Genomic DNA, 15256 nt, shown 5'->3' with positions numbered 1-15256 from the left:
TTATATAAGAGGGGTTGACAGAGGGAAAACCCAGGGGCAGGTGATTGGGCACAGGTGTAGTGAATGAGGAAAATCAGGAAACACACTCAGACACACAGGAGGGATTTCTACAGTGATGATAATTTCGGAATTCCGGAAGGTGAAGCTCTCAATTTACTGGTCTGTCTACGTTCCTACCCTCACCTATGGTCACGAACTCTGGGTCGTGACCGAAAGGACAAGGTCGCGGGTACAAGCGGCCGAAATGAGTTTCCTCCGTAGGGTGGCCGGGCTCAGCCTTAGAGATAGGGTAAGGAGCTCGGACATCAGGAGGGAACTTGGAGTCGAGCCGCTACTCCTTCGCGTTGAAAGGAGTCAGCTGAGGTGGTTTGGGCATCTAATTAGGATGCCTCCTGGACGCCTCCCACTGGAGGTTTTCCGGGCACGTCCAACTGGGAGGAGACCACGGGGAAGACCCAGAACACGCTGGAGGGATTATATCTCCCAGTATGAGCTGGAAAATGTTGCGGGCGAGAGGGAAGTCTGGGTCAGCCTGCTTGGCCTGCTGCCACCGCGACCCGACCCCGGATAAGCGGAGGAAAATGGATGGATGGAGTTGGCTTATATCTTGTAAAGTTGAAAGGTGCTTTTGGAATAATTATGGCTCACTAGCACAAGCACAAATAACTCTGATTTGTATGTGTCTATATTTCTGTTTGAATGTTATGATCGAGTGGATCTAGCCTGCACTTCATCAGAGGGGGTGAAGTTAACATTTATTTGGACAACAAGACACACAATAGTGAGATTTACTGTATGCCTTACACTGGTGTCACGGATCGATCCGTGATCCGTTCGGATCACCCCTCACGGTTCGGATCACTCGTGAACCGCGGATCAATTGAGTGTTATTTTTTTTTACAGTGTAATCATCATAGTGTGTAATAAAGTGTTACTGCTGCTGTTCCTTTTCAAGTAACAAGTCCCTGAATATTAATGCAGAGTGTCAGTGAACAGATATAAAGCAGTAGTGTGTTCACGTGAACGGAGCAGGTTAGAAGCATTTAACGGTGAAAGTTGTTTAAAGAGAAAGACATACGACAACGGCAATACATCGGCATGTCCACACATATGAAGAGACACCATCCCGTCTGTCAGCGTTGTGGAAAATAACCTGACAGGAAGTAAACATTGACCCAAGTTGCTGCCTAGCAGTTCAGTTCAGTGTAAACAGTGTAAGCTAGCTCACTGGCTGTTTCTTTCTTTCAATATTGATCAAAGGATGAGGGTATCAACATACCTCATGTTGCACTTAAACTTAACAGAATTGAGTATTCTTAAGTGTTTTATTTGTATTTATTTATTTAATTTTGTTTCAAATTGGACATCTTCAATATTTTTGTTAGCCCAAAGTTCTTTTCTTTAAGTGTTCTTAAAGTTCTTTCATTAATAAATGGAAAGCAAAGTTATATTTGTCTCCCTTTTCTTTGTTGATCCGAAAAACGATCCGAACCGTGACTCAAGAACCGTGATCCGAACCGAACCGTGAGGTTTGTGATCCGTTGCACCCCTAATGCCTTATCAAAAGTGTTTTCTATTAGTTTTGGTTTTACAGGGCAGGTACATTTTTTAATTGAAATATTATGAAAAATCGTAAAATGTGTGGAATATATTCTGAATGTGAAGAGATCTTTCTGAAACACATCTGAGCTATGCCAGATAACCAGTCAGACAAACCAGTCAGACTGGTTTGTCCTGTGCTTCAAGTCAAATCACTCTCAGCTCTACTGACTCTACTGTTACAGGTTGATAATAAAGACTACAGCCATGGTGCAAAAGAAACCAGACAATCTGATCTAATAGACTTTGTAAATCCCAAATCTCGTGAATACTCTGCTCAGTGTTTACATTGAAATAATTTATTACAAAAACTGTTACTACAGCAATGTGCACACACAAGAGAACAAGAAACACAAGATGAAGATTAATTTAGTTCAGCTTTCAGACACTGCAGTATGAACTTGGGGAACATATAATATAATAATATATTATTCTAAAATGGGTCTTCTGCATTATGAGCATTCTTGGTTGAGGTACTTGAGGTATATTTTGATGATAATACTTTTGCACTTTTACTTCCACCAAGTTTTGAATGCATGATTCTATAACCTGGTCATATGTCTTTAACTTTATGTAAATCTTAAATCAACAAAGTATCCAATAACTACAGTCGAGTAAATGTAATGTCATGTGCACAGTACAAATGAAATGTAGTGGAGCAGAAGCATTAAGTAACATAAAACAGAAGTAGTAGAAGTAAAATAAAATGTCACAAATACAGCACATTAGAATGGTTACTGATACTGATTCATGATCAAATTAAACTTCATATATACTTTGTTTAAGCGTTTCATGTGTCTTACCTCAGCAGAGATTCATTTGGAGATTCTGTACATCACAGTGCGATCCGTCACTTTATCTCACTTTTTTTTACATAAAAGTTCTCTTCACTTTCAGGAATTCATATAGTGACAGCAAACAGCACTGCATCTTGAATCCCTGTCACAGCTAAAGACGAACAATAGAATGTCATGTTGATGACGCCTTCTCTTCTTAACCACTCCCATGTGCCAAAAGAGCATAGAATAAAAGCAAAGAATAGGGGCTTCTCTGTTGAAGCTTTAACATACCTAAATTAAAACAAATACTAAAAAAAGGACATAAAGTGATTATAGTGTCCTCAAGCTTTTCTTAACCTTTGTACTTTGACTGTCACTTCCATCCAAATAGCTAAATCTAGTATGGAACTATGGAAGATTGAAACTCCCTAAATTAAAACAAATCAAATTAAGATATGAAGTTAAATGGATATCTATATATGGTTATATGTATTTTTGGGATGCAATACCTCTTATAATTAAATGGAAAATATTTGGTAAATAACAATTATTCAGCTTTTCCTTAAAGACTCAATTAATTATATTTCAAAGTGAAAATGTGCATTGCACTGAAGTGTTGTCCACTCAAGTGCTGTCACTCTAAACAATTTCACCGTAACAAATAAAATAATCACAATAGACATTCAATACATAATTGTTGCAGTTTAATACATGTTCTCAAGACAAATAATAAAGGGACATATGTATTACATCACAATCATTCACAATGTACTGCATGTTTAGAAGAAAACAAATAAAATCATAAACATTTTAATGACCGGCTTAACTGAACTCATGAGGATAACCTCAGACTATTAGCGCCGAGATCGAAAAGTGGCCAATGGCATGCTACTGTTGTTCAGTGGTAGGTACCTATCCCTGGAGTGTTATGCTACTGTTGTTCAGTGGTAGGTACCTATCCCTGGATTGGTATGCTACTGTTGTTCAGCGGTAGGTACCTATCCCTGGAGTGGTATGCTACTTTTGTTCAGCGGTAGGTACCTATCCCTGGAGTGGTATGCTACTGTTGTTCAGCAGTAGGTACCTATCCCTGGAGTGGTATGCTACTGTTGTTCAGCGGTAGGACCTATCCCTAGAGTGGTATGTGTTGAAGAAATCATTCAAGTCCAGTTCAGATGTTGCTGTGGCGTTGTGAGTTTATTAATGCATGCCGGCACACTGGTGACCTCACAGACACAGAGCCGATCTGAGCCGGTAAGTTGACCCAGAACAAATGAAAAAGAAGCATTTTATACAGGGAGCCAGAGCAGTGTTTAGACTGCATGTAAATACTAGAAAACTCGGGAAGACGATGACCAGACATAATGTAATTACAAGTGGAGACAAAGGGCAGGAAGGGGGCATTCACATTCAGACCTGCAGGAAGGACACACAGTTGGCATTTGTTCATTCAAGGGGTCGACACAGCAGGAGGGGCTGAAGTAGCACCTAGGAGTCATTTGGTTAGGAAGTCTGGCCACAATGTATTTTCTTCATCATATGCCAGTACTTTTTTAGCGGCACACTGTTTGCTTAAGGTAGGTTAATTATTGAACTTTGCCATAACAATGCGATTAATCGCAAAACAATGATGCGATTAATCGCGATTAAAAATTGTAATCGTTGCCCAGCACTAATGTGTATATATATATATATATACATATACACATTAGTGCTGGGCAACTAATGTGTAATATATATATGTATATACCACTCTGATTCAAGGGCATATACCACTAATATGAACTTTCAAGCAGCACCTGCCTTCAGGAAACTGTGTGCCGTTGGAAAAGTACTGGCATACCACTCAAGGTATCGGTACCTCCCGCTGAACAACAGTAGCATACCACTCTAGGGATAGGTACATACCAGGGACGTGCGGTCAGGGGAGGCAGAGCCTCACCTGTCATCATGAAAAGTAAAAAACAAATAATGATAAAATTAAATAAATATTTCTCATTTCATTGCCTCATTTCAGATTGTACAATCCCTCACAAACTGGGTTGAGCGCGTGCCTTTTGCTTTCTCATTGTTTGTCACCACTGTAATAATTGTTGACACTTGTATTATATGTCCTATCTTTCCATAGAATAGGTAATGTGTTTCACGTATGTGTAGAACATATTTAGTCTTGCTGATCTGACAGAAACCGCAGTGAAGAAGCACAGAGGGGAGGCAAACAGTACATCTGCCTCAATGAAGGGGGCGTGCCAGAGCCCACGGGTCGGGTTCATGCTTGTAGTTCCGTTTCTCTTCTTCTACACTTCTCTTCTTCTTCTTATATTTTGCTTTGACTGCAAACATTGAAGATTAAATATCTAAGCTTTAACAATTCTCAAAAAACAGGGAAATATGACCAAATCAACAGCAATTTAACGTTGGACAGGTAAAGTAACATTTTATGTGTTTGTTGTTCTCTTTATAAATCCGTGGTTGTTACACGGATTATCGCGGGATCTCGCGATTTTTGCGGGTGGCGCCCGCGAGCGCTCCGCTTCTGAAACACAGGTCGGTGGGGCAGGGCGCAGATCGCGGCGCACATGCTCCCAGTGGAATCAACTATGTACCGTACCTATGTGTGTGTAAAGAATGCTGATATTAAATATGAAAAACAACCAGTAGTTAATGTGCAAGCTCCCAATTGAATGGTGATTTAAGCTACTCTATATTAGGTTCATATATTTGCAAATCTGACTCTGAAAGAGTCAGTGCCTCACCAGCCACGAACCTCACTGCACGTCACTGGTACATACCTCTGAACAACAGTAGCATACCATCGGACACTTTTCGATCTCAGCGTCACTCCCTCAGATACTGAATCAAAATAGCATTAAGAGTGAAGTGTAATAGAACTGCATCACAGTCTAGCTTATTAACAAGTCTTATACACATTTATAGTTAATTTGAACTGCATGAACTCACACATGAATGAAAACAATAAAGAGAGAGAACACCTTGAAAGAGGACTTGACTGCAGCGTCTGGCTGGTATCCTCAATCTCTGATGACGTGTGACTGTAAAACAAACTAAATAAAAACACAATGTTCTGAACTTCTGGAAAGTTCTATGACATCCAGGATGAACAAATTTAAAAGAAGCTTTGGGTGTGATACTATGGGTTTGCATGTGCCTCACATATGTTAACATATCAGTGCAAGTTTTTGCAAAAAGCTAATACAACAATACCATACAGTTTAAATTAACAGACTTGCCTAAATGATGATCTGATTACATTAGGTCAAGAAATTAAGCTAAGATAATGGACCACAATGGACTAACATTCAACACTAAAATGAGTTTGATCTGGTTTTAAAATCCCTTGGACCCGAAGACGCCCAAAAGGTCTCCGTTCTGTTCCGAGGCTCTGTTCCAAATGTCGTAGAATGGACTTTTCATACAAAAATATTATTAATGCTTCATACATGCTCTATACCAAATTAACGAAGAGATTCTGTTCAACATTATCCTGCAAGCCAGTGTACACACTCCAAACACAATTCTACACAAACTCAAATAAGCAACTAAAAGAATGTCCACAATATCACTCTTTTTTCACCATTGCTGAGCCGACCACACACTCCGGTAGGCGCTAATAAGAAGAAGCTAAATGCTAACACAGAAAACCGAAATAGCAGAAAACATGCCAATAACACACTGAATCCAAAGATATCTTCACTATTTATCTAAGTGAAACCATCACAGAGCTGTGAGCAAACAAGCACCAGAACAACAAACCGCTTCACCGCTAATATTTCAAAAACTCCTTACCTTTGTGCTATTTTGATGTAAACAAAGGCATATTTCCCCAGGTCCTACTGTTCTAACAACATCGATTATTTTATTGGCTTAAAATTATGTCAAACAACTCAAAGATCGTATCATACACTCCTCACACTCGTCCTGGTTCAAATCTTATGTCACATACGCAAATCGGCCAATCACAGGCTTTGGTAAGGTTCACATACATCACGTAAAACTGAAATTCAGATGAAAATGAGCCATGTTTTACAGGTTATTATAGGGCCCAGGCTCTCAAAATGATGCCAAACTGCTGTATTAGATAGATTGAACACTATTAGTGATGAAAGAAGTGAAATATATAGTTATATAGTATATAAAAGTACAATAAGACAGCTATATCGGCTGCTTCCAAAATCAGAATTGAAGTTGGCTGACCTCAGCTGATCTGTACACCGGCATTGATTTCTCAGGCATACTTCACTCTATCAAAGCCAATTCTTTTTTTAAAAGGACGGCTGACATGTTGTGTATGATGTGGGAGAGTTTAGGCCAGCTTCTGCATCATTTCAAATCAATAAAAGTGCGTTTTAGGCACAAAAAAAAGGCAAACCTGAAAATTATCAATTAGAGCTGTGTGTAACATTCGTCCAGCATTTACCAGTAACATATACAATGATATGTACACATCTTAACAAAGCTCACATTTATTTGTGTTATTATGCCATTTAAATTATTCAAATACACCTTGTAGTTAGCGAGATAAGCCCCTTTGAGTAAGGGTATGACATTTTCGAGCAGAGAGCTAAAAATAGGCCTAGGGTTCAAGAGGTTGCTCCTGTGATAACACACAGGCAACGTCACCGTTAGCGTTACCTCAACTGTTCATCGTCTTGAACACACGTAAGTGATTTCTGGTCCCCTTTCCATTTTCATAATCGTCGTGTTTGCGGTCCTACAGTCGGTTCAATAATAGCACAAGTAAACACAAGTTAGGTTACTAACGTTACATCTTAACACTGTAATTGATGATTCACTTTATTTATGTTAACTTAACTTGCTATGCTGTTAGCTAGCTATTGAGCTTGAGCTAGCTAACGTTACAGATCTAGCTCCACCAATATAAGCAACCTAATGAAACAGCAGTGGTGGGCCGTGCATTTTATACCTGGGCCTGCACTCGTAAAAATGAAGCTCAACACCTGCATAGTCAAAATCAATTCAGCTAAAACACGCATTCCACCACACACTCAAGAGCACGTGCCATTCAAATATTATTCATATCAGATGGAAGAATATTACCCATATCATGAAAACGACACGATAGACAAATTAACAGAGTAGTAACTCTCCTATCACTCCCTCCAGGAAATACACGACTCCATAGTTCTTGTTACTGACGCATTTATTCGTCTGTCAACACCGAGAGGGAAAATGAGTCCACTTGAAAACACATGAATCTTCAAAGTAGATCACTTAAAAACGTAAACTTAACTTTAACACTTTAACTTTAACACTTTGCACGGAGTATATAGACTGCTGCCACTTCTCATGTCTTCTTGTTGCTGTGCACCGGTTAAATGTGTCCCCAGCACAACATAGGACGTAACAATAGTTCCTATCACATATAAAACCAAACGAAAAATCCATATTCATAAAAACAAATTGTACAAATAATAATATATAATATAAACAAGCATATCAAATAATGACATGAATAATATTTATGGCAGTTAAAGCTACTGCAGTTAACTTACCAAAGCTGCTGTTCACTATTTAAAGACAAAGTCCATCCTCCTTTCTTTGTTAATAAAGAGTTTAATCTCACGGTTGTCCAGTAAGAAGTCCTTCTCGATTCATGGACGCCAGTGAAGACAGTCGAGCCTCCCCAGTTGTATTTCCTGAATACGTTTTAATGCGTTTGAGGGAAAATGGAAATGTCCACTCGACAGAGGCACCAGATATTGGGATTGTCACCACCCAACATGTCACGCTAGCCCACTGACCAATCACGTATGGCTAGGCCAGCTAACAGGCTCTGGCATGTCAAAGAATATGCCCAACATGTCAAACTAAAGATCTGATTGGTTGAACACTATGACAATCAACAATATCGTCCCCATTCACTTATACTGCAAAGGGATTCACTTGTGAGTCTGCAGGCCTCGGGCCTCTCTTCTTACCTAGAGACACAGAGGTGAAATCTGATTGGATAAAAGCTCTACTTAAAACAAGCTGCACTGGAAGCAGAGAAACTGAGGAAGACAGTAGCTGTGCAATGAGAAAATAAGATAATGGGAAAAATATTTGTATAAATTATAATACATGTAGTGTATTTAAGAAAAAATATAAAATTATAAAATAGCTCTAACTTTGTGATTCTGTTTAGGCCAGCAGAGAGGGCCTGGAAGGCCCTGACGGCCCACCACTGGAATCACTGTTAGAGATAATGACAGGGTTAGGTGTAAAGTCTGAGATGATTCAAAGCTAAACACACTTAAGATGACACACTGTTTGATTACCAGACAGCAGTGTGGACTTTGCTCAGCAGAGTTGTTGAGGGTGGACCTTTTCAGGGGAGAGACAGGCCGCTGGACTTCTGCTGCTGCTAACTTTCTGCAGCAAAGTCTCGCCAAAAATGAACTGGATCCGTCTTACAATCAAAAATTATTTAATTAACATGAGAAGCAGTTGCAAACTGAATTACTCTATCGATATCAATATGTCCCTTGGGGCAGAGTCCTCACTTGCCCCACCCAATAGGCCAGCTCAGCTGGTCAACCACAGAGTGGTAACGGCGCAAACAGAACCCAAAACTCTCTGGAACTATCCTATATTTAAAAGTCTCTGTCCGAAAGTTCAAATGTCCAGTATTAGCATCTGTGATTGGCCGAAATACAATAAACCCTAATGGCTTTGGCCAGTTATCAGCTCAGTGTTTGATTGAGGTCGTTCGGACTCCTCCTGCTCTCTTGGTCATCTGTCCAGCTCCTCTGTGTCCCCTTTGATGTCTCTGGTGATGTCTCTGGTTCTTGACCTATTCCCTTATATGGTCGTGAAGAGCCTGTCCTCTGTCATTCCTCACTTACCCTATCTCCCCTGCCTCATGGCTCAGAACCCCCATACCTATGTGACTGTACTTTGGTTCAATACTTCCAATGATTATTGGATTGTAGGATTTAAGACTCCTACAAGTAAACTTATTGCAAACATATAATATCTTCTATAAGTAAACATCCTGTAAACCTATAATACATTCCATAAGTAAATATATTGTGACTCTTAACATAATCTACATTCTTCTCATTGTGACACTTTTATTCACCACTAGGGGTGTTATTAATTCTACTAAATAATGCCTTTAATACTTAAATTCTTCACAGAGTCCAGACCACAGCCGGCTTGTGAAAGTGGAACAGTATAAAGGACCTCTGCAGTAGCTGAGTTATTACTCGACAGATCTGGGCTATTTCCCTGGAGCTAAAGGGCCTTCCTCAAATGAAGTGTGTTCTTCCTCAAAAGCTCTCTGAGTACTCAGTAGTGTACAGCCAAGGCTGGAAGCCAGAGATTGTACACTGTTTTATAGTATTTTAACCTTTATTTTTGCTTTAATTCGGCTCAAATAAATTCCTGACTTTTATTTTGGTAAGGCAGTTGGAAAACCAATGCAGCAGCCTCATTAGTTAACTGGTAAGGAACCGTTCGGGACTTTACACATTTTTAGAACAAATTTACATTTCTCCTACTTTTACTTAAACTGCTTTTATTTTCTTAAGCACCTTGTTGCAAGATGTTTTTATATAGCTGTTTGTCATGACATTGCATGCTTGGCCAGACTATAAGCCACAAAAAAACAAGTTAAAAAAAGAGTCATATGTTTCCCTAGATAGAACATGCATGATGTATATAAACTGGTGCATTGGTAGTGAAATGTATTCACATCAGAAACAAAAAGGAAACAGATGTTTTTGGCACTTGTGTTCTGTTAAACACAGATAAATTAATTTAATCAACTCAGACTTGAAGGAATCTAGCATGAGATATTAATGTTGCTTGTCAACAATGTGGTGATGGCATCAATCTTTTCACCTATTGTGACTGAAAAGAAACAAGCTATAGGCTCAAGCACTTACATTTGAGTTATCCACAAGAAAAGGAACGGATTCCTTCCGATATTTAAGGGTGACAGCTTTAATAAAGAACAACATTTTAAACATTTATTTACGTCATTCTAGACAACACCAATTTGTCCAACAAGCGGTGCCTCCTCCAATGTTTTTTGTTGTTGTCATGACTTAAAATCATATATATATATATATATATATATATATTTAAAAATAATAATTTATTTTTGTAAGCACCTTTTGTTTTTTGGTCTCTTGTTGTACATTTTAAACAAACATACAACTTTGTTACATTAAGGTGAGGAAATGTGATTGGTTACTTCCACCCCTGGTTTATGTGAAACATATCTGTCTCTTTGGTCCTCCAGCGAATTTATAGCGACATAGCGTTTTTTTATTAAATTGGTTTCTCAGTTCTAATCATTTTGGGACTCACAGAGACTCAGTGGTACTTAATAGAGACCTTATTTTTTATTTTATAACTTCTTTGTCTTGGTACCACTTATTTTCCCATGGGAACTTGACATCGAGACCCCATCAACCACGTGAAGCAGCCACGCCTGCAGTCGTGCGTAAAGAGGTAAAGACTGCACCATCAAGCGCGACACGAGCCGAGGGAGGCGTGAGCTGGTGCGGGCAGCAGCCTTGGAATAAACAGAGCTTGGATTCAAGTGCAGTGGGTGGAGTTTAAGGATGCTTTAGGTGGGTGCGTGAGAAGTTGTTGCCTTCACACGCCGAAGCCATGCGTAATATTAAGTGTGAACGCCGCCGGTGAGGGGGATGCTGGAGCACGAGGCAGGAGCGGACATGCGACTGGTCCGTCAGATCAGCGCAGGTATGAAGATCCAGGCCACGGGAGAGCACGTGGGCTGCAGCAAGGTCGGGGAAAATCAGGAGAACCAGGTCATATGTGTGCAATGTCAAGATGAGGTGGTGCGGGTCTGTCCGGGAAGCCCGCGCAGTCCTCACCGCGCCATCACGACGCGCCTCTCCTCCGGATCCGCAGGTAAAGGCATCCTATGCAGCGTATGGGAGCAGAAAAAAACTGCAACATTGCTCTTCATGTCATTACTTGTGTGGTTGACATTGCAGCCTATTTGTTTATAATGTCACTGTTGAGCGTGGGCGGACATGAGAGTGGGGTTTTCCAATATGATAAAAGAAATGAATATAGATCACTATATTCTCAGATGAAGACTCATATAAAGAATAAGTCGAGCACCTCCCTGAATGAGTTTTGAATTAAACCAGATAGATGAACATGTCTGTGATTTTTATGGCAGATGCTCTGAAATTGGTTTATGCACAATCAGGGTCCTAAGCAAAATTGATTATTTCAGTAATATTTCATTTTAATTTTCCAGGAGTTAGAGCTCATTATACAGTGCTGAGTCATGTTAGTTTTCATGAGGGAATTTGAATTGCCCTTCATTTTCCATGACAACCTCTAACTTGAAAATGTTTCAGTCTGTGTTTGGGAAACATACTCATAAGTGCTCTTTATTATCTCCGCCAGGAGATAATGAGATCCTAACAAGATCGGCTGTGCACGGGTGAGCGTGCGTGGGTGTGTGTGCATCTCTGTCCACAGCTTATTTCGCATACTGCTGCAGCAAACTGCATCATATTTTGGGTGCTCATTTATGGCTGCATGCTCATGGACCCTTCATGGTTGCACTGACACACACTTTCTCAGAACACCTTTTATACTGCCAGTGATTGACTGCTGACTCATCACTCACTACTCTTGAACAGCAGTAATGGGCTGCAAGTGAGATACAGTGGGGGAAAAAAGTGTTTGCTGATTTTTGTTGTTTTGGACTGTGTGCATTGTCTAACAGCTAACGGGAACTACCAGTACACACTTAGCTGAGTGCATCGTCGCCGCTATCAGCTAACGGCACAACACACACACAGCTCACGTTTACACGCGTGTTTTCGTAAAAATTAGACTTGAAGACTAAATATATGCTTCAAGCCACGTTTTTTCTGTGAGACAGAGTTGTGACAAGCACCTTCACAGAGCTGGTTTAGACATATGCAGATTAAAAATGAGAGCGGATCTGTTTTGTGTGACATGCGGGTACACTTGCGGTCTAGACGGGGAGTTATTCATTTGTGGGTTGCATTCATTCAACGAGAAACAACAGCAGTATCTCTACCAAGCACACCTGGTAGAGATACTGCACTCTACTGAGCGCACCTTTGTAGTTTTACAATTTCAACTGCCTTGGTGAAAAGATCACGGAGAGGCACCTCTGCTGCATCAGAGTATATGGTTTCTTATTCAATTCAATAGAGAGAAAGAAAAGGAAGAAACCTTAGGGAGAGCAACAGAGGAGGGATCCCTCTATCGGGATGGACAGAAGTGGGATAGATGTCATGCGTACAGAATGAACAACATAACAGAGTTACAACACATTGAATACATACGACAGAAATGATTCATATTATAAGAGTATTAGGTATAATAATGATGGAAACAATTGTGACTACTACTAATAACAGCAGCAGTGGATATAGTAGATTAATAATGATAATAAAAGCAGTAAGGGTATCGGTAATAGTATGATAATATAACTGGAAGCTGGTTCCACAGAAGAGGAGCTTGATAACTGAAGGCTCTGGCTCCCATTCGTCTTTTTTAGACTCAAGGAACCACAAGTAACCCTGCATGAAAAACCAGGGAAATGAAAACCTCTTTAAATTGCCTTTTTTATTCAGTGCAAAAATGTTGGGCTGCACCTTGAAGCAGTGAGTGCAGTGCCACAGAAAGTCGTTTCCTCTGCTGAGACAGATTAATCATTTAACCTCTAGCTCCCTTGATTGCTTGGAGTTCCAAATTAGCCCTTTATAGTTTCCTGCTCCTACTGGAACCTCATTGAGAGCAAGTGTCTAACAAAACAACCACTCAAATAATGGAATACTGTGTGTGTACTGTACATTTCAGTTACTGATTTTCCACGATGGCAATGAAAATGTCACACAAGTCTGTTGAAATGTAGCTTGTTGACTGAAGCTGCAGTTCATCACAGAAGCATCTTGATCTCTACTCCCGCAAATAAACTGAAAAAGTTGGGATTTGCGAAGGCTAGATTTGTTTTTTTTTGCTTGTGAAATGAGTCACCGAATCGGTTAATAATTTAAGCCATCTTTTAAGCAAAACTGCCGAAATTCTTGGGTTGCAGCTTCTCCAATGGTTTTCTCTGTTTTTTTATGTCGTTGTAACCTAATCTCTTACGATTTTGGACTGTTGCTCGGACAAAACAACACATTGCATGACATCAACGAGGAAATGTGATGGGCATTTTCACTATTTTGTGACATTACATAGTCCAAACAATGAATTCATTAATCGAGAAAACAACTCTTGTAGGGATTGAGGCATCATTCAAATGAAGGCGTCCCGTAAGCCTTCCAGGGTTATGGGCTCGTTGTGCTTTTTATTCACTGTAGATTATTTCATTCCCATCATAAATTGGTAGACTAAGGCACTAAAGCTGCCAGACTCATGAATTTTATTCAAGGTCAAGGGTTTTTTCCCTTGTGTGACTCGATGTGATAGCGGGGCACTAACGTTGCAGGATTAGGGATTTCATTCTTCTTACGCTGCTGCAGGGTCATGGCTTTTCTCAAGTCCCCAGGAACAGCACTAGGCTTGGTGGGCACATTTGGAATGTGTAGGACACCCAGAAATGCTATACCCATTCATTACAAAAGCAATGGCTGCGAAAGTAATGAACACGATGGTCACCTGTGCTTGTTTGTTGCACTATAATATGCTTTGGATAGACGAGTCTACATGATGCCGCACTGTACATGATGTGTGATCTCTCCCCCTGTCGTAGACCGTGAGCCCAGCAGTAGCAGCTACAATGCCTCTTCTGGAACCTTCTACAGCTGTGTCAGTCAGATCACCATTGGTAAGTGCATTATTTACAAATATTAAAAAGACAAAAAAAATATACTCTATATATATATATATAAAGTGTATTTACAATGATCACTGCTGCTAGAATTTCAACAGGAAAATCTTGTATTCTGACGATGTGGGGTTAGAAAAAAGTGAGCTCCTCATCTCTGCTACAAGCTCCGGACAGTTGGTGGCCCAGGTGCATTGTGGTTAATGGTGAGGCGCCCGGTATTGACAAAAAAGAAGATGGTGTGAAGTAATAAATACCATATACCTCTGGTTATGCTGCATGAGTTTTTATTCCGTTTTAGAACTCTTCCATCATGAGTCCAGCAATGTGGAAGAAAAGAGTGTAACGCTAAATCGTCGGAGCGTTCTTTTAACTTTATGATGTCGTCCCCTTAGAGAAATATTTACGAAGAGTCTGCAGAAATGTACGACCGCCCTACTAGAAAATGTAAACTGTAACCCCGCTTAAAGTCGGACTTGTTGTGTGGAAAGATATCTGACAGTGAACTATACGTGGACAAGTTGACAAAGCACACAAAAGCTGATCTTTCATTTAGTCGTACATTTGAATTTTTCCATCATGTATGCAGTTAATATAAATGATGAGGTCATTTTGAATGTGTTATGATATAATTTGAGGTGACTTTTCCCGGTACAGTGGAACTAGTTCAGATTTCATATGGTCATAGGAACATCAGAATCAGAATCAGCTTTATTGGCCATGTACACGCACGCATACAAGGAATTTGACTCCGGTTTTACATTGCTCTCCACGTACATACACAGACTTTACAAATGTGCCACAACAGGTTTGCCTCTCAGCAAACCTGTTGTGGAAACTGTTTGATCTAACTAGGACTTCTTTGTTCCTGGTGTCATCTAATAACTCGCTGGCTTATCTATTGTCGTCTGGCTGCACCTGTAATTCCAATGAGTCAAATTCTGAATTTTTCCGGTTGTACCTACAGCTTCTGTATGATTATCAAACTGCCACTCAACACTCTAGTGTGTCCGCCTCGATGAAAGCTAAACCTAATGAGATTTCATACTGGATT

At 40.0% G+C, this 15256-nt stretch overlaps 1 protein-coding gene across 1 annotated transcript in view; it reads left to right on the top strand.

Moving 5' to 3' along the window:
• Positions 1–11059: 11059 nt before the first annotated feature.
• LOC306713732 (anoctamin-4-like) overlaps positions 11060–15256 on the top strand; it is a gene marked incomplete at its 5' end in the record, with an annotated part of 35667 nt that continues 31470 nt past the window's right edge. Inside the window, 2 exons of the mRNA XM_079183545.1 lie at positions 11060–11285; positions 14128–14202. Of these exons, the coding sequence (XP_079039671.1) occupies positions 11060–11285; positions 14128–14202 (301 nt within the window). The remainder of the gene's footprint in view (positions 11286–14127; positions 14203–15256) is intronic.

This window comes from Pholis gunnellus, assembly GCF_910591455.1.
Source record: "Pholis gunnellus genome assembly, chromosome: 22".
Taxonomy (NCBI): domain Eukaryota; kingdom Metazoa; phylum Chordata; class Actinopteri; order Perciformes; family Pholidae; genus Pholis; species Pholis gunnellus.
Note: the sequence above shows the minus strand (reverse complement) of the source record. Positions and strands in the feature narration are given on the sequence as shown.